At 37.5% G+C, this 15,518-nt stretch overlaps 1 protein-coding gene across 1 annotated transcript in view; it reads left to right on the top strand.

Annotated features, from left to right (window-relative positions):
* The first annotated feature begins 240 nt into the window (after positions 1-240).
* Positions 241-15,518, top strand: part of LOC311432394 (uncharacterized protein) — a 45,261-nt gene continuing 29,983 nt past the window's right edge. The window contains exon 1 of the mRNA XM_084510819.1: positions 241-410. Within this exon, the coding sequence (XP_084366945.1) occupies positions 298-410 (113 nt within the window). The 5' untranslated portion in view covers positions 241-297. The remainder of the gene's footprint in view (positions 411-15,518) is intronic.

The following is a 15,518-nucleotide window of genomic DNA, read 5'->3' as shown; positions in this document are numbered from 1 at the left end:
GCACTGGTAGTGAGGGCTGCGGGGCTGCCCCAATGGCCCCAGCAACCCCACTGCAGGCGATGGCTGGGCCCTGCAGACAAGATGGCGGTGCCTCAGGAAAGCGCATTTAAGGAAGGGCAAAATTCTGCATAGTCAGGGGGACAGCAAGGAGGGGAATAACAAGAGTCAGAAACAGCTGAGGGAACACTGAGGTCAGGGGGAAGACAAAGAAGAGGAGGTACTCCAGAATGACAGGGCAGATTTCCCCATGCCAAGCCATGCGGGCTGTCTGGAAGAGCTGCAGCCTGTGCAGAGCCCATGTTGCAGCAGAGTTTTTTTCCTGAAGCACTGCAGCCCATGGGAAAAGCCCACAATGGAGCAGTTAATGAATTTTCCCCAAGTCGAGTCCGTGTTGCCTGCAACAGTAATTGGTAAGCAATCTCCCTGTCTTTATCTTGATGCATGAGTTTTCTCATCCTGTTTTCTCCCCCTGCCCCTCACACATTATTGGATGCCTAAGTATGCAATATGAATCTAGGGTATACTTCTAAACCATAATCTCTTCAGGGAAAAAAAAAAAAGGCAAAAAACAAAACAAAACAAAACAACTTGCATGGGCTGCTTAGTTTGGTCAGATTTCCTTTAAATGTGAGTAAAACATTTCTATACTACCTACTGACTTAAACAGGATGAAAATAACATTCAAATTTTAGATTCAAGGATAACTAATGTAGGTAGAGAACCTAGCAGAAGATTGATGATTCTGAAACTGGTCCAATAAAGGCAAGGTTTAAAGTTCTTCTATGAGAGGATTGATGTCAGAGGAACCATTGCTGTGGCTATAAACTAGTAAGAAACTAGTAAGAGAATGTGATATTGCAGGTCAGCACCTATGTATTTTCAACTATGTGGATGAGTGTAAGTACACTCTCTAAACAGGAAAGGTTGCCTCAGAAAATGGATGAACTTAAATGAGAAAGTTAAATGACAAATGAGAAGTTAATGTATGATCTGGAGACAATTATGGAAGTTGGAGCCTCTAAATATGTGTGGTTTTGGTCTCTCCACTCTTTTTGGAAGAGGTATTAAACCACTTTGCCATTTAGTTTTATCCATATAGAACAAAACCAGCAATGCAACCTGAGGAATATAGTGAAGAAAACCTATCTGGAACACAGCTTAATTGGTATATTTTATTGATCTCATGAACCATCAATAAAAAAAAAAAAAAAAAGGAAAAAAAAAAAAACATTCAGGAGAAGTTATGTATGGGTGTTTTCTTTGTTAAAGTTAAGGCTAATTTTTGTTGCTTACATCCATACAGCTTTTTCTGATAAGTGGCCACAAGAGTGGTTGTGACATGATGTGTTTTGCACTCTGTCCACCTCCTGGGCATTGCTGGCAGCTGAGGAAAACCTTGTCTGGGTATGCCTGGCAGCACGTTAACCATACAAAGCTTTCCTGAGTCCATAGGGAAATAAGTTTCTGCATGTTTTAGGGAATGGCCTTCTGCTTTGCCTGGGGCTTCATGTCCAGGGTTGCTACCTATAGAGTTGGTGAAGGGAGAGCTCCTTTCAAGTGACAGTCTAGATGTATTCGTGGACACCTGATTTTAACTGGCAGGACTGGACTGTGGATTTCTGCAGTAGTTCTGAACAATAAGCAGTATTAGGGATATGATATTAAAGTCTATAGACCTAAAATATGTCCTATTATGTTCCAATCACAGACATTAATTGTACAGTTTGTCAGTTTAGGCACTGCAGTATATGTGCTGCACTTAATGGCTATTCAAAAGTTGAGTTTTCTGTGCCTAAAAGATGACAGCAATATGTTGTCCAATTGATATACATGTGCAGCAGAAGACATAAACAGATGTTGGAAAAAAAAAACAGGGAAAACAGAAGATGGGGTTCCAGATGCTGGGAACAATATTATGTACAAAAATTATTACTGCAGACACATGGCAATTTTGCCTGAAGAGATGCATATCTATGGCTTGCTGCGAGGGTATATGCTCTGTCTCCAAATTTCCTGAGTGCTAAAATCCACCAAATTTTTAGTATTATCTCTGTCAGACTTCAGTGGTCTTTGAGGAAGAGAATTCTTTTTAACACTGTAGCTCTTAGAAAAAGGATAAAACAGAAATGCTCAAACAACTCTAAGTGTCTGTCTCAAGGGAGTCAAGCTTAAACCATCATTTAATCTCTGGTATGCTGAGACTAGAGGTCTGGGAAAGAATGTTACTGTAAAGCAAAACTGGTGAATTTGGGACTTTTGTTCCTTTTCTGCGAGAACAAGATTATTCCACGCTTCCACTGCCAGTGTGAAAAATAACTCACATATTTTGAGACCAAAAATATCAAGATGATTGCAGATAGGAGGTTTAGTTGAAATAAAACCACTCTATTCCAGTAATACTAAAAGGAACAGTTTAAAAGGCAGTGTCTCGGGATTCAGGAGTGCAAATGTAGTGCTTCATGACTCTTGTCTTTGTTCAAATAGATTTCCTTTTCCCTTCTGCTTCTGAATACTCTAGTTTTATGTCTAACACTTTCTTGGGTTTATGTAGGTGACCTCCAACATAGTTGGACCTGAAACCCAGGGTGCTGAGTTTTTACTTTTACATTAACCAGAACTTAGTTTCCTGAGGAAAACTTCCCAGTTGCAACATCTTTTTACAGCTTTAATGAACTGATGGGGTAGCCTTTTCAATTCCTCCATGTTCCACTATAAAAACATCAATATCAATGTACTAAAAACCTTTCATGTAATGATAATAGATGTGTAGTTTGCCCCAACTACATGCAAAGAGTTGTAGTTGCTACAAAACCTCCAATATTGCAGGTTAGAGAAATCTGTACTAGTTGGTGGCTGTAAAGCTACTTTTGTATATTGTTTAATTACTAGTTTGTTCTTAAAGTTGTAACAGTGAGAAACAATAGCAGACCTTGTCATATAGGAAAGTGATTCAGCAGCAAGTTTGCAGCCAAATATTTTCTTGAATTTTGTGTCATTGCAACCACAGAGGGAGATTTATTTCTGGATATGTGACTCCCTCTGTTACAATAGTGCTTGTCCTCTTCTCTTTTTCCACAATGGCAAATAAGATGATGAAGGATAGTGCCAGCAGATGTAAGGAAATTGTGGTGGTGGTGGGGAGTGTACTACTGCTGAACTGCAATAGTGCTGTTGTGACAGTCTGCCACAGAGGAGGATTTTTAAAGCTCTGTTCACACTGTACTCATTGCAGGCACGGCAGAGTGCATAACCCTGGATTGTCCCTAACAGCAAGCTGCATGTGTGGTGCAGAACTGCCACAAAATAGCCTGACCAGCTGCACTACCCTCTGCTCCTCAGGCTCCTTTCTGCCTAACGTGCTCTTAGTTTGAAGCTCCTCGTGGCTCTGTCACCCTTCTCTAAGCACAGGAGTTGTCACACAACCAGATCCTCCTCTGTAAGCTTTATAAAGCACTGCAGAGTTGCTGCGGTGTGGTTATGCTGGTATGCCTGTGCATTCTGCCATGCTGACATGCGTGTGCCAGTCAGTGTACAACACACATGGACATACATTGTAACAAAAAACAAGTGAATGTATTATATTATATATTATATATTTTTACTGTGGTAAAGCGCAGCCCCTCAATTGTCAAAGTTATTTCTCCTAAAATCTGTTTTTACATCCTCTCTTCTGTTTGTATAAAAGCGTGATTAAGGCACATACTATGAAATCTTAATTGTAAGAGGTTTTTGGTTAAACTTTTTGTAAGTGATATACTCTTTGGTGGACTATTTCAGGGAGTGTTACTTAAGCAAAGCTTTATTTTATTTATTTATTTATTTATTTTTCTGAAAGCTTTTCAGGCTTTTCTAGTATATTCTTTTCTTTGATCTCCTTTTGTAATAGCATGATAGTCTCACATTTCAATAGAGAAACTGGAACTAAACTGTACATGAAAAAGTCCATAACAGCTCTCTTGCTGTTTATTTCAACAATCTTAATTAAAGAAAAACCTAATCCTACAACAGACTTGTGATTTGCCTTTTCTTTGAAGCACAATTAGTTTTCATTCATATCCCTTGATGTCAGTGAGGGAAAACTCTTGGTGGGTGCATCAGTGCTGATGGGGCTCAATTAATACATTTTTTTTCCCTGAAACGTATCTTACAATAAAACCCTGCACACAACGCGTGCGCACACACATATGAAAGTAAGCTCTGCATTCATGCTGCCTGCAAAGCCATGTCTAAGTCTCACTTGGCTGCTAGCCAAGGTCTCTAAAAACCCATTAAGGCTATTAGAGAAATTATTTCTCTTCCTTTGTGAGCTGGGTAAATTTCACAGTTATCATTGCAGGAGGAAATGAATTGGGAATATATCTGTCTGGGGATGGTTGGCCCTTCAGTGGGAATTAAGCCAACTCGATGTAAAACAGCAGCTGTGTGTTGGTGCACGTACTTGCAGGAGTGAGTCAGTGGATGGCACTGTAATATAACTATTATGCCAAAAATATCTTGGAAAATTGTAAGCGCTGTCTGGCATTTGTGAGTAAATTCATGTTTTCTTGCAATTACAGGGTTTATTGGAAATGAGCTTTTGCTTTAAAATTATATGTAAACCAATATGCGGTGTGCTTTCCAGATACAGGAGAACTAAGCAATTCATTCTCAAACTGATGCAGCAGCATCAGGTATGGCATTGCATGGTGACCTTGTCAGACCACAATAACAATATAAAGAAGTACAGTACAAATTCCGGAGATTTACAGAGATGGCAAGATTTGACCAGTGTGCTCTGTTTTGCTCTGTAGTTTTTGGTTTTGGAGTGACCAGTTCTGGGGATGTTCTTCATCAGGATAGGGTCTAAAATGGCAGAATTTCCTATTGATTTGTGCACTTTGTACAACTTACGCAGTCTGCCATGTAAAAGTTCGAAAGAGAACTTTATTTTATTTTATTCTATTTATTTTATTATTTTTTTAAACCTCACTTTTCAAATACTATGAGCTGAACCTTTGAGTTTCTGGAACCCACATGTCAAATATATGGTAGAACAAGTACAGTGATACAAGACAAGCCTTTAACCTTAAACTTAAATGTTTTTTATTTATCAAGTGAAACAAGCAAGCTATGTTTCCCAACTTCTTGCCAGTATTTGTATTAGTGATTTGGGAAAGGAACCATATTTCCTTCCCCACATCAAGTACTCTGAGAGGGCTTGTTTATTTATCTTTATTTTATTTTTTTTTTCCTCCTTTAAATTCTGGCCTACTTCATCTGTTTATCTTCCTGGTTGCTGATGGCTAGCAATGATCTGTGCAGAACTTTTACAGGTCTGCTTTTAGGTGTTGCAGGTAATAGAATTATGCAGACTGGTCCAAGTTTTATCCTGTGTACCATCTAATCCTGTACAATTTTTCAGACCTGAAGTACGTTAATTTCTTACAGGGACTTTCATGTTTTCTAGGGTTCTCTCACAGATCCACCCACAACTGCAAAAAATTCAAAGATGTTGGGGAATAACAGCTGAAGAGTGAAGCCTTACAGTTTGCATTTAAAAGCATAAATGCACATGGGTCTTTCCAAAGAGTGCATGTTTTTTTTTTTTTTTTTTTTTTTTTTTTTTGTGAGCTATGTTGTAAAACTTCCTACTTCATCTAGGTCTGATAGCATTGTATTATCTCAGTATGATACATCTCTTTTTCTCCAACAGGTTGGATTAAATAGCTAGAGGAAATAAAGCAATTTGCATGAAGCACTAAAAATAAATAAATAAATAAGTAAAAAAACACACAAAAAGAAAAAAAATAGAAAAAAGAAAGAAATATAGTCATAAGTATGGTTTCTGAAATTGCTGAAGTAATCCCTGGTGTGAGTTTTGTCCAGAATATCTTGTCATTTTTTTTTCTGCTTCTATTCTGTCATCTTTTTTCCCCCTTCACATCTTGAGTTCAAATTGAATTCACTCCAAAAACTTTATGCAATTCATCCATCCTTTCACGTAGAGTACTTGATTATTTACACAGATTTTCTGACTGTGATTTGATGATCTGTAACAAAGAAGATGATTTTTTCAACTTATACTTTTGAAAAAAAAAAAAAAACACAAAAAACCAGCTTGCTTAAAAATGGCTAACTGATAGCAGTGCTGACCATGTTTTTTAAAAGGCTCTAGAGGAGCTCTGTGGGACTACTCATTGATAAACCTTCCTGGATACTTGGAAAACTGGCTGCAGCAACATGAAAATAGAAGAAGGAATTGGAAGATAATGATGTATGGCTAATCATATGGTTCTGCAGAGCAAACTTTGGCCAGCTAATGTCTTAAAATCTTTAAACATGTCAACAAATGGATAGAGGGGATGTTAAGTATCTCTTTGAGAAGGCTTCTGACAGGGTCGTAGGTGAGAGACTACTCAGCATTGCTAGCTCCCGGGGTTTTTTTCTTAACTCTCATAACACCTAATTCTGTTTCTTTTAAATTCTTCATTACAGAAGAATGAGAAGTTTTTTGTTAAAAAAAAAAAAAAAAAAAACTTTTTTAAAAAAAAAAGCCCAGAAGCTTGAGGATTAAACCTTATGGTCATGAATCAGTCTAGCTCAGAATTCAGACACCAAGAGACACAGAACAGTTATTATGTCTTAATATGTCATGATTTGTAAGCTATCGCATGATTCTGAGGGTAGCGATGCATGTTTTTTTGAAGGTTGGGGATTGATAATATCTCTGCTAAAAGAAACCAAGTAGCCGTGAGGCAATGTAATATCATGGATCAAAAAGTAGCTGAGAGGCAGGAGACAAAGCATGAACAAATGGTCCATTTTCGTCATGGCAAAAGGTTAATAGCCACAAGTTTCTGTACTAGGTCTGTTGCGGTGTAATGTATTTATTAGTTATCTGCGAAGACGAAGGAGAAATGAGGCAGCAAAACCACGTTACTTTAAACAACCTCCTCATGGGTTACTTCTTAATCAACTCCAGAGAAACCTTATGGAATATCACATGAACACAATCAAACTAGGTAACTGTTTGATATGTTATGAAATGATATGTTAAGTTACTGTTCATTTTGAAGAAATATGCAAAAAAAATCAAAGTAATTGCACACACAGGCATTGTCTCATCCATCAGTGTGGTATTACAGAAGATTTATTGGGCATTAATGGGAAGTTCATCTTGGAAAAAAAACATTACAGAATTGGACAGATTCAGAAAAAGGTAATGAGAAAGGCTAGTGACATAAAAATACCTGAAATTATTTTACGTGAGGAGTCAGATGAGAGTCGGAGTGATGAAGTATGTGATTTAGAAACAAACAAACAAACAAACAAAAAAAAAAAAAAAGTGATGCAGCAGAGAACAAAACTCAGGAGACAACAGATTTCCCTGTCTCCTAAGAATAAATAAGCACTTAGCAAAAGGTGCCTATATAAACCGTGGAACTCATTGACTCTGGATGAAGAGGAAAGCAAGAGTTTTGCAAGCTTCAAAGAGGGAAGGGACATTTATATGGATAACAAGAATATCCAGAGTTATGATAGTAATGCTAAAAAAGAGTATTTGAAGGGATAAAAACCCTCATGCATCAGGATTTGAGGGAATCTATAACTAAAGGGATTAGGATGAGACCTTCAAGGGAGAGAGATTATCCTGCATCTGCGGGGGTTTCTTGTATCTTTCTCCAGAGCATCTGGTGCTGGCTATGGCTGGAGCAGTGTATTAGACTTGGTAGATGACAAGTTTGTGCCAGAACAAGAAGTCTGGTGTTCAAAGCTAAAAAACCACTTACTGTGCATCGCCTGTGTTCGTGTCATCTGCCCACTACGGTGGAGCCTTGTCTTCAGTTTATTTCCATGTACCAGGTCAATCTCATATTTCTGATGCTACCTTATATGTAAGAACAAGAGAGGGAAACGTGTGCATCTTTTTTTTCAATATAAAAGTACAAATTGTACAGGTACAACTTTCTAGTTATACATCTGGTGGCTGTGTCTAGCCCTGGCACCTCAAAACAGTTTAGCTTTTGGTGGCTTCCAGTGTTGCAGTTTCTTTTCAGTGTCTATATATATTTTGACTAGATATGTACCTGTACACAATGTACCTGTCAGAATTCTGGGGCTATGCCCATATTTCCGTCATAAAATAATTTTAGTTTGTATTGCTACTTCACTCACCAATGATCCTTTTCTTTTCTAATCTCCCTATTTAAGAGCATTTTGCCATAATTCCTGATTTATTTATTTATTTATTTATTTTTCCTGACTCCTGTGTTTAATGTCTGACTTGTTAGGACTACTGTATTTCACATGCTTCATTTAGCCCATGTATCCATAAGAGCTGGCCTATAATTTTGGCTGGTCTTGCAGAATCATAAGAAAATTTTGAAACTCCACGTAAGAGCTAAGCAATGGTGCAACCATTTATTGCATCATGTTTCTATGTGATCTGACAACCAAGTTACTATTGACCAGGTGCGTTCTCTGCTTCCTCAATTTTGTGAGGCTCTGGAGTGTTCACAACCACAACTTGCTTATGAATTAATTTTAAACATCACACCTAGTTGCACAAGGTAATTGCATTAATTAGACTTTCCATGAGTTACAGGTAACATCTCATCCCTGTGACATAGAATCTACAGATACTCTCATGTTGTGTGAATCCTGAAGCACGTGTTCACCCCTACATTTTCCAGGGCTGCAATGGATTCTTTTGTCCTATCTGCTTTAATATTTGTGGTTCAGATATTGAGTGTTAACCATTAGCTGACTTAGTCAGATTTTATGTTTAATGGTCTTCATCTGTCCGTCTTCTCAAAGCTAAAGTAGTTTCTGCCTCAAACTGTCTCCCTTTTGCTTAAGTCAGATTAACTTGCATATCATTTTTTTATAAATGTGTGTAACATTTGCAGATTCTTGTTGTAAATTAGGTTGTACATTTTACTGCCTTATCTGTGAAGCAGTAGTGAAGTTTGGCAAATCACTTCGTAAACATGTTACAAAGGATGAAGGATGTTCAGCTTCTATAACCTTTAGAGTGGCAAAATTAGTAAAATTGGAGTTTGCTTCACTGCTAAATTCATTGTAGCTCAGTGGTAACTTCAGGTATCACAGTCTGGCAAAAATTGCAGTCTTTGAGCAGTTTCACTGAGGTATATGACCTCTAAGCTTTAATCAAATGGTTCAACTCAGTTAACACCGTTCCACTCAGTAGCTGGCAGTAAGATTTTAGGGTTATAAAGGCTGATTTGCAGCCACTTGAGCTATGGCTCATATAGTAAGTATTGCTTATGTTATTGACATAAATAGTCTTTGGAAATACTTGACTGCTTTTGAGAAAACCTGCTCAAACCATTTCTCTTCCTGGCTCTTTCGTGTGTTTGATGAAGCCAGATAGCATGTCAGTAGATTGTGCTGAAAAATGGCAGAACAATTTCTCCAAAATAGAAACAACTTCAAAATTTTTACCTTTAACATGATATAAATAGAGCAACTTTTATCTTCATCTTTTTTTCCATTTGTGGGAAACACTATAGACTAGATGAAATGGCAACATCACTTATGCAGGCCTAACATGTTCTTTTCTCATCCTTATCTTTCTTCTTGCAATGAAATTGATAATATCTGTGATTTAGTCTCTTCCTTTTTCTTTCTTCTTTCTTTCTTTTTTTTTTTTTTTTCCTTTTACTGCTCTGCAATTTTAGAGCCTCTTACAGTTTGAGGAAGTTGGAGAATAGCAATAAAAAACTGAGTAAAAATACCCCTCTCTATTTTATTTGATTTTGCTTTATTTTGTTTTGTTTTGTTTTATTATAATTTATTTAATTTCATTTCATTTTATGTAAAATCAAGGGGGAAAAAAAGGACAGGTAGAAGAATTCCAGACTCTTCTCTCCTGACTGTGACATTATACTAATTTGAACCTTAGTTGGTAGATAGTTTAATTTACCATGTGAAAAGCTGAATCTTTTTTTTTTTTTTTTTTTTTTTTTTTTTTTTTTTTTTTGTGGAGGAGCATTGAACCATCTCAACAATGGGCTTCTTTTTCTTTGGAGGACAGCTATTGTGCAGTAGGTACATGAATCCCATTTCCCTCTGAACTTTTGCAGTTCTACATGCCATCTCCTGTGGAATGTATGGCAGGTAGTGTATTTCCCATGTAATTCTTTTAAAAACATGCTCCTCTAGCAACAAAGTCACAATCACATCACTGTGTAGTTTTTTGACTGCTGGCCAACAGCGTTGGAGTTGAAGTGAAGTTGATTTTAAGTGAAATAGCTTTATTCCATCAAATTTTTGTAATTATTTTTTATACATCATGTAAGTAATACCCAAACGGATACCAGTGAGGACTAAGAGAAAAAAAAAAAAAAAGGAAGCGTTTTGCCCAAACTAAAGGTTAGATAAGGAATGACAGCTCTTTCTAGCTGAAAATAAGTGAGAGGGTGGGGATATAGAAATTGTGGATGTTACATGTCAAAATGCATGTCTGGCCGTAAACAGCAAGGAGCCATCATGTCATGCAGTGCATTGATTTCTAAAGTTAGGGTTTGAAGAGGCTTACAGTACAAACCCCATTGTCATTGTCCTTGCTGGGACCATGTTTTGACTCCTGAAGTTATCTTGTGATAAGACGGGCTGGCTTACTTTAATAAAGATGTGCTCCTCCATGCTGCCTCAGAGAGACCAGCTCACCTGTTTATGATAGCATCTGCTTCACTAAGCACCAGCTTTGAGTATACACCATCAGTTTGGGAAAAGCTCAGCTACTCAAGAAAATACGGGTCAGAAATCTACTCTGAGATGCCAATACACCAGTACTTCTCTTGGCAGAGATTTGTTTTGAATATAACCAACATCTCTGTGGTCATTGCCCTTGTGGAATCAAGGAGCTGTGAGCATCCTGAAAGAACTGTAAGTCCTTTAACCCTGCTTCATTGTGCACACTGCTGTTACTGTGCCTGGTTTTCCCATGCTGATGGATGATGATTTTTGCCACATGCAGTAACCCTACTGCATTTGTAATCCTACAGTGCAGTCTCACCCTCATTGCTCCTAAGTATGTGCTGGCATATCTGTGTGTCACTTCACTGTTGCTTCCCTAATTTTCTTTTACAGATTTCTTTGGACTGTGGGAAGAAAAAAAGTGTGTATTGTCACTTCCTCCTTCCTTGGGAACTTGAATTGCCCTAACTGTGGATGATTAAAATTAAAACATGTCAAAGTGTGTTCTTTTCAATCGGCACTATGTGTATAGGTTGAGTAATAGGTTGAGAGAAGTTTTCCTGTTCTGGAATAGTGTTAATGACACAAAGCAGAAAGAAAAAACACGCACTCCAGTCTCCTGGTGTTGTTAACAACTAAAATACCTTATTCAGAACAAAACCAAGGTTATTTGTTATGGGATGTGTAGTCCAGCCTTTGGCATATCTCTGCTGCTTGTCTTTGTCAGCTGAGAATGCTTTTTCATAGTTCTTGTTGTAAAGAGAACCATCTTTTCAGCTAGCTTCATTCCCCCCAGTTAAAGCCAACAAAGTTAGAGTTCTCTGAAGTCCGCATAAGAACTTGACCTTCTTAGAAAGATCCAGTCTCAGGGAAGTGCTATTATAAATTCCAAACAATTTTTACTGTGATGAGCATGTTTAAATCATGTCATGGGGCATGGCATGGGGCAGGAATTGCTTTTACTATACCAGATATGAACTATTTGTGGTTTGCTCAGTGCTAGTATGTGTTGTGCTGTGTAGACATGCTTTTCATCACCTTGGAAATGTGAACCTTTATGAGCCATGTCTCCTGTCCTAAATAAATATCTCTTCTGTTACTGCCTATGGCCTATTCTGTTACGTGCAGAATTGCCCTGATGTGCCCGTGAAGTGGAAAGGACCTGTGATTTTTCTCGAGGTTTGGTGCTCCAATTATAAAACCGTAAACTAAATGAGAGCCTTAATTATAATGGAAAACAGATTAGAATATTGTCATTTGCCTTTCTGGGGAGCCAAGGGGAGATTAAAAAGCCAGTGGCCTAAATTTATGTTATTTGTATTTCTGTGAGTCAAACCTCAATCATGTAAAACAGCCAGTAGGCCTGTATTAATGGGAGAGGCCAAGAGAACTGAATCTCAAAGGGCTGTTGCCCTTAGGACATGGTACATTATGATAATGTGATGAAGAATAATTACCAAATGTGAAATATATATTGTCAAACATAGCAGCAAGCTATTCCTGACTGAAAATGAGGATGTGAGCAAGATAGTGAATACCAGTCAGCCACGGTTGGATTTCTAAAGGCAGCTCCATTAAAACTGGCTGCTGAGGCACTGAACTGGCCAATAGTTTTCACAGGTTCAAGGGAGATCGGTGGAGTGATGTAAGTTAGTATTGTTTGTATTTAAGCCTGACCTTAAAGCTTACTGCAGAGATGATAGATTTGTATTTATGGCAGAGATAATAATAGCATTCCTAATGATGGCCACTGTTATGGTATAGCACGTTGAAAGGCAGTGATGACAGAAGTGCAAGACTTTACCAAATGATAATAAAAGATGATGCAAAAATGGGATGTGGATATTTATATGCTTATCTGCTATTAAGATTGGTTATTTCTAATAAAATACATCAGTGCTTCCTTGCTCTTCCTTTTCAGTGTGTTAAGATTTTGCTTTTCAATAGCTTTTTTTCATGGTCTTTGTGCATGACATTGTCTGTGTTGTTATGTTTGTGTCTCACAGGGTTGGGAGTAGAGTACAAGTAGTCCTCTGGCAGCTTTTCCCTTGCACTCTCGTGTAGTACCAGGCAGCAGCATAGTCTTCTTTGCCCTCCTTTTCCCTGGCATTTACCTTCAGGAAAACCACACAACATGTGCTGAAGGATTTGGTCATGGTTCTTCAGTCAAAATAGTAGCCCTCTCTATGGTGTGGTGTAAAGGGATTAATGCAAAGGGCAACCCTGCAAATGTGTGACTTCAGTTACAGGGCATGTATATTTGTGTAACCTTAAATACAGTCAGCTGCACTGAGTTCAGTGACATTATTTTAGTGCTTCAAGTTATGCATTAATTATTTTACTAGATGAAGCCTTTATTGTAGCGTGTATACAAAACCTGAACCAAATCTGCCTATAAAAACTCAATACTATATTGCTCAAACTAAACCCATGTCCAGCTAAGTTAGTATGGAGGTCATGGACCAAAACCCACTTGTAATAATGAGGCAAAATGAAGTTTTAATGCGTTTTCTGTCTTGGGAGAGAAGAATGGTATTGGATTTGACAGTGAATATAGCCAACTACAGACCAAAAGTGTTGGCAAATTTGCCAAGTGGATCTTACTTGTTCTTTTGCCAGATAACTTTGCCTGAGACATTATCTGGTTTTGGTGGTGTATTGTCTGTATCCACACAGCTCTCAGAGCTGCTAGCTGTAGGCCTCATGTCCTATCATATCTGTGTCTTCAAACTACTACTGCATCACAGGGGGGATTGTTAACCTGTTTAAAAGATGGAAGGCTAGTGTACAGATAGGCTTGCCCAAGATCAAATAGGAAATTCTGGTAGAGAAGACCATTGACCCTATGCTTCAGAATAGCATTCCAAGTACTGCCTTCTACTTTGCATATCTGAAAAATAAATGCCACCAGTAAATCACTAGAGAGAGCTTCTTTCTGTTACAAACTAAATGATTTTTTACTTGTCCTGATGAAAAGTTTGCCTCTTGTAAAAGTTTTTGCATGTAACTGAAGGAAATGTTTAATACCTCAGAAATTTAACCATTAAAGAAGACAAAAGCATACCATCATTTTTAAACTCTGACATAAACAGGTATTATAGAATAGCTACGCAAAATTATGTTAAAAATTTAATTCAGAGCAAACTCAGTCAAATGGATGTGCCTGCAATTAAAAACGATCACTAATACTGATTGCCAAGATCATAGGCTAGACACATGAAATAAGTGAGCAATCAAAGTAAATAGGCACTTCTCAAGAATATTATCTTTCCATAAGCAAGATCTAGAAATATGTAGTGTAGAGAAATATGGATAAGCCTTAAATTTCGTATTTTGTATACCACAGGCAAAAACAATGAACACATGAGAGTTTTAAAAACTGTATCAAATATACAAACCTTTTGCCCCCACTCATTTGTCTGCATTTCCTTTACAAGACATAGCTACATGACTTGAAGCGAAAAGGTTAAACTGTAAACACTAAAACACTTTCCTCTTTTCCCCTTGAGTTTTGATAATGTAATGGTCTAAAGATGAGGGAGGGATGAATCGTTGACGAGATTCAGTCTCCACTTGCTTCTGGTATATGGGTCTATTTCCAGATTTGTGTTGTAGATGCAATATTTCCCTGGATTTAAAGGGAAATAGAACTTTTCTGTTCCAAATTGTCCCAAATGTTACCATACAGTTGAGAGAGGTGGATAGTGAATAAAGTCATCACAAAATTCTGTCCACAAGCCTCTTTCTCTGCAAGGAAGAGTGGTAAAGCAACAGCTGTACTATGTGCTTTGGTCTGAAACCATCTCTCCCTCAATTTGCCCCTAGGCCAACGTTAATTGCTGAAAAGCCAAATGCTATGAGGAGGTTTTCAGAGTACACTGCTGCTGAAAAATAAATGCAATAAGAAAACAAGATAAATACCCAGTGCAAAGAAATGATGATTCTCTAGATTTCCTCAGCCAAGCAATATTTATCAGGTGCATTGATTTAACTAGCGGCTATTGGCAGTTACAAATGGATGATGACAGGAAACAAAAAACCACCTTCATTTGCCATAAGGGGGCTTTTCATTTTAATGTAATGCCTCTTGGAATTACCAGTGTCCCGACTACATTTCAAAGATTAATGAACATCATCCTGTCAGGTTTAATATATCACACTTCTCTAGTGCACTTGGACAGGATACTGTTCTCATAGATTCTCAGAATTTTCAACAACACTTACAAGCTTTATTTTTTTTAGACAAAGGTTCTGAGAGGGACTAAATATTTAGGAGTTCAAAGAGAGTTTTTACTCCAATCTGGGTACACAGTAAATGCTGTTAAATGAATTTATGTCTGTGGAAAGCAAAAACCTTGTAAAGTGCTGCAGGATCACACAGAAAGTTGCATATAGCTATGTCCTGTTATCCTGGAAGTAGTGCTTTATCGTGTAACTGGAAGGAAGCAAAAAACGACTCTCAGACATCAGGAGTCATTTGACGTCATTAAGTCTCACAGATCTTATAAATGTGGGATTAAACCAGGAAATATTTTTGTTTGTTTTTTAAATTTTAAGTCTAGCACAGTAGATTCAAAAGCTGATATTAGTAAAAAGGTTCCAGTTGGAAAGTTAACATATCCAAAGTTATCATAATTTAAGCTTAAAATTATTTAGGTTCAATGAATTTACAAGATTGTCTCGTAAAATCAGAAAGAACACAACCATAATATTCTGATGTAAACCACATTATTTATGCTATACCATCACATATGAATTCCTACAGAAGAACTCGCTTTTTCTTGAAGGTCTTTTGTATAAGTACCATTAACTAGTAC

The sequence above is a fragment of the Aythya ferina genome, assembly GCF_964211825.1.
Source record: "Aythya ferina genome assembly, chromosome: 2".
Classification (NCBI taxonomy): Eukaryota; Metazoa; Chordata; class Aves; order Anseriformes; family Anatidae; genus Aythya; species Aythya ferina.
Note: the sequence above shows the minus strand (reverse complement) of the source record. Positions and strands in the feature narration are given on the sequence as shown.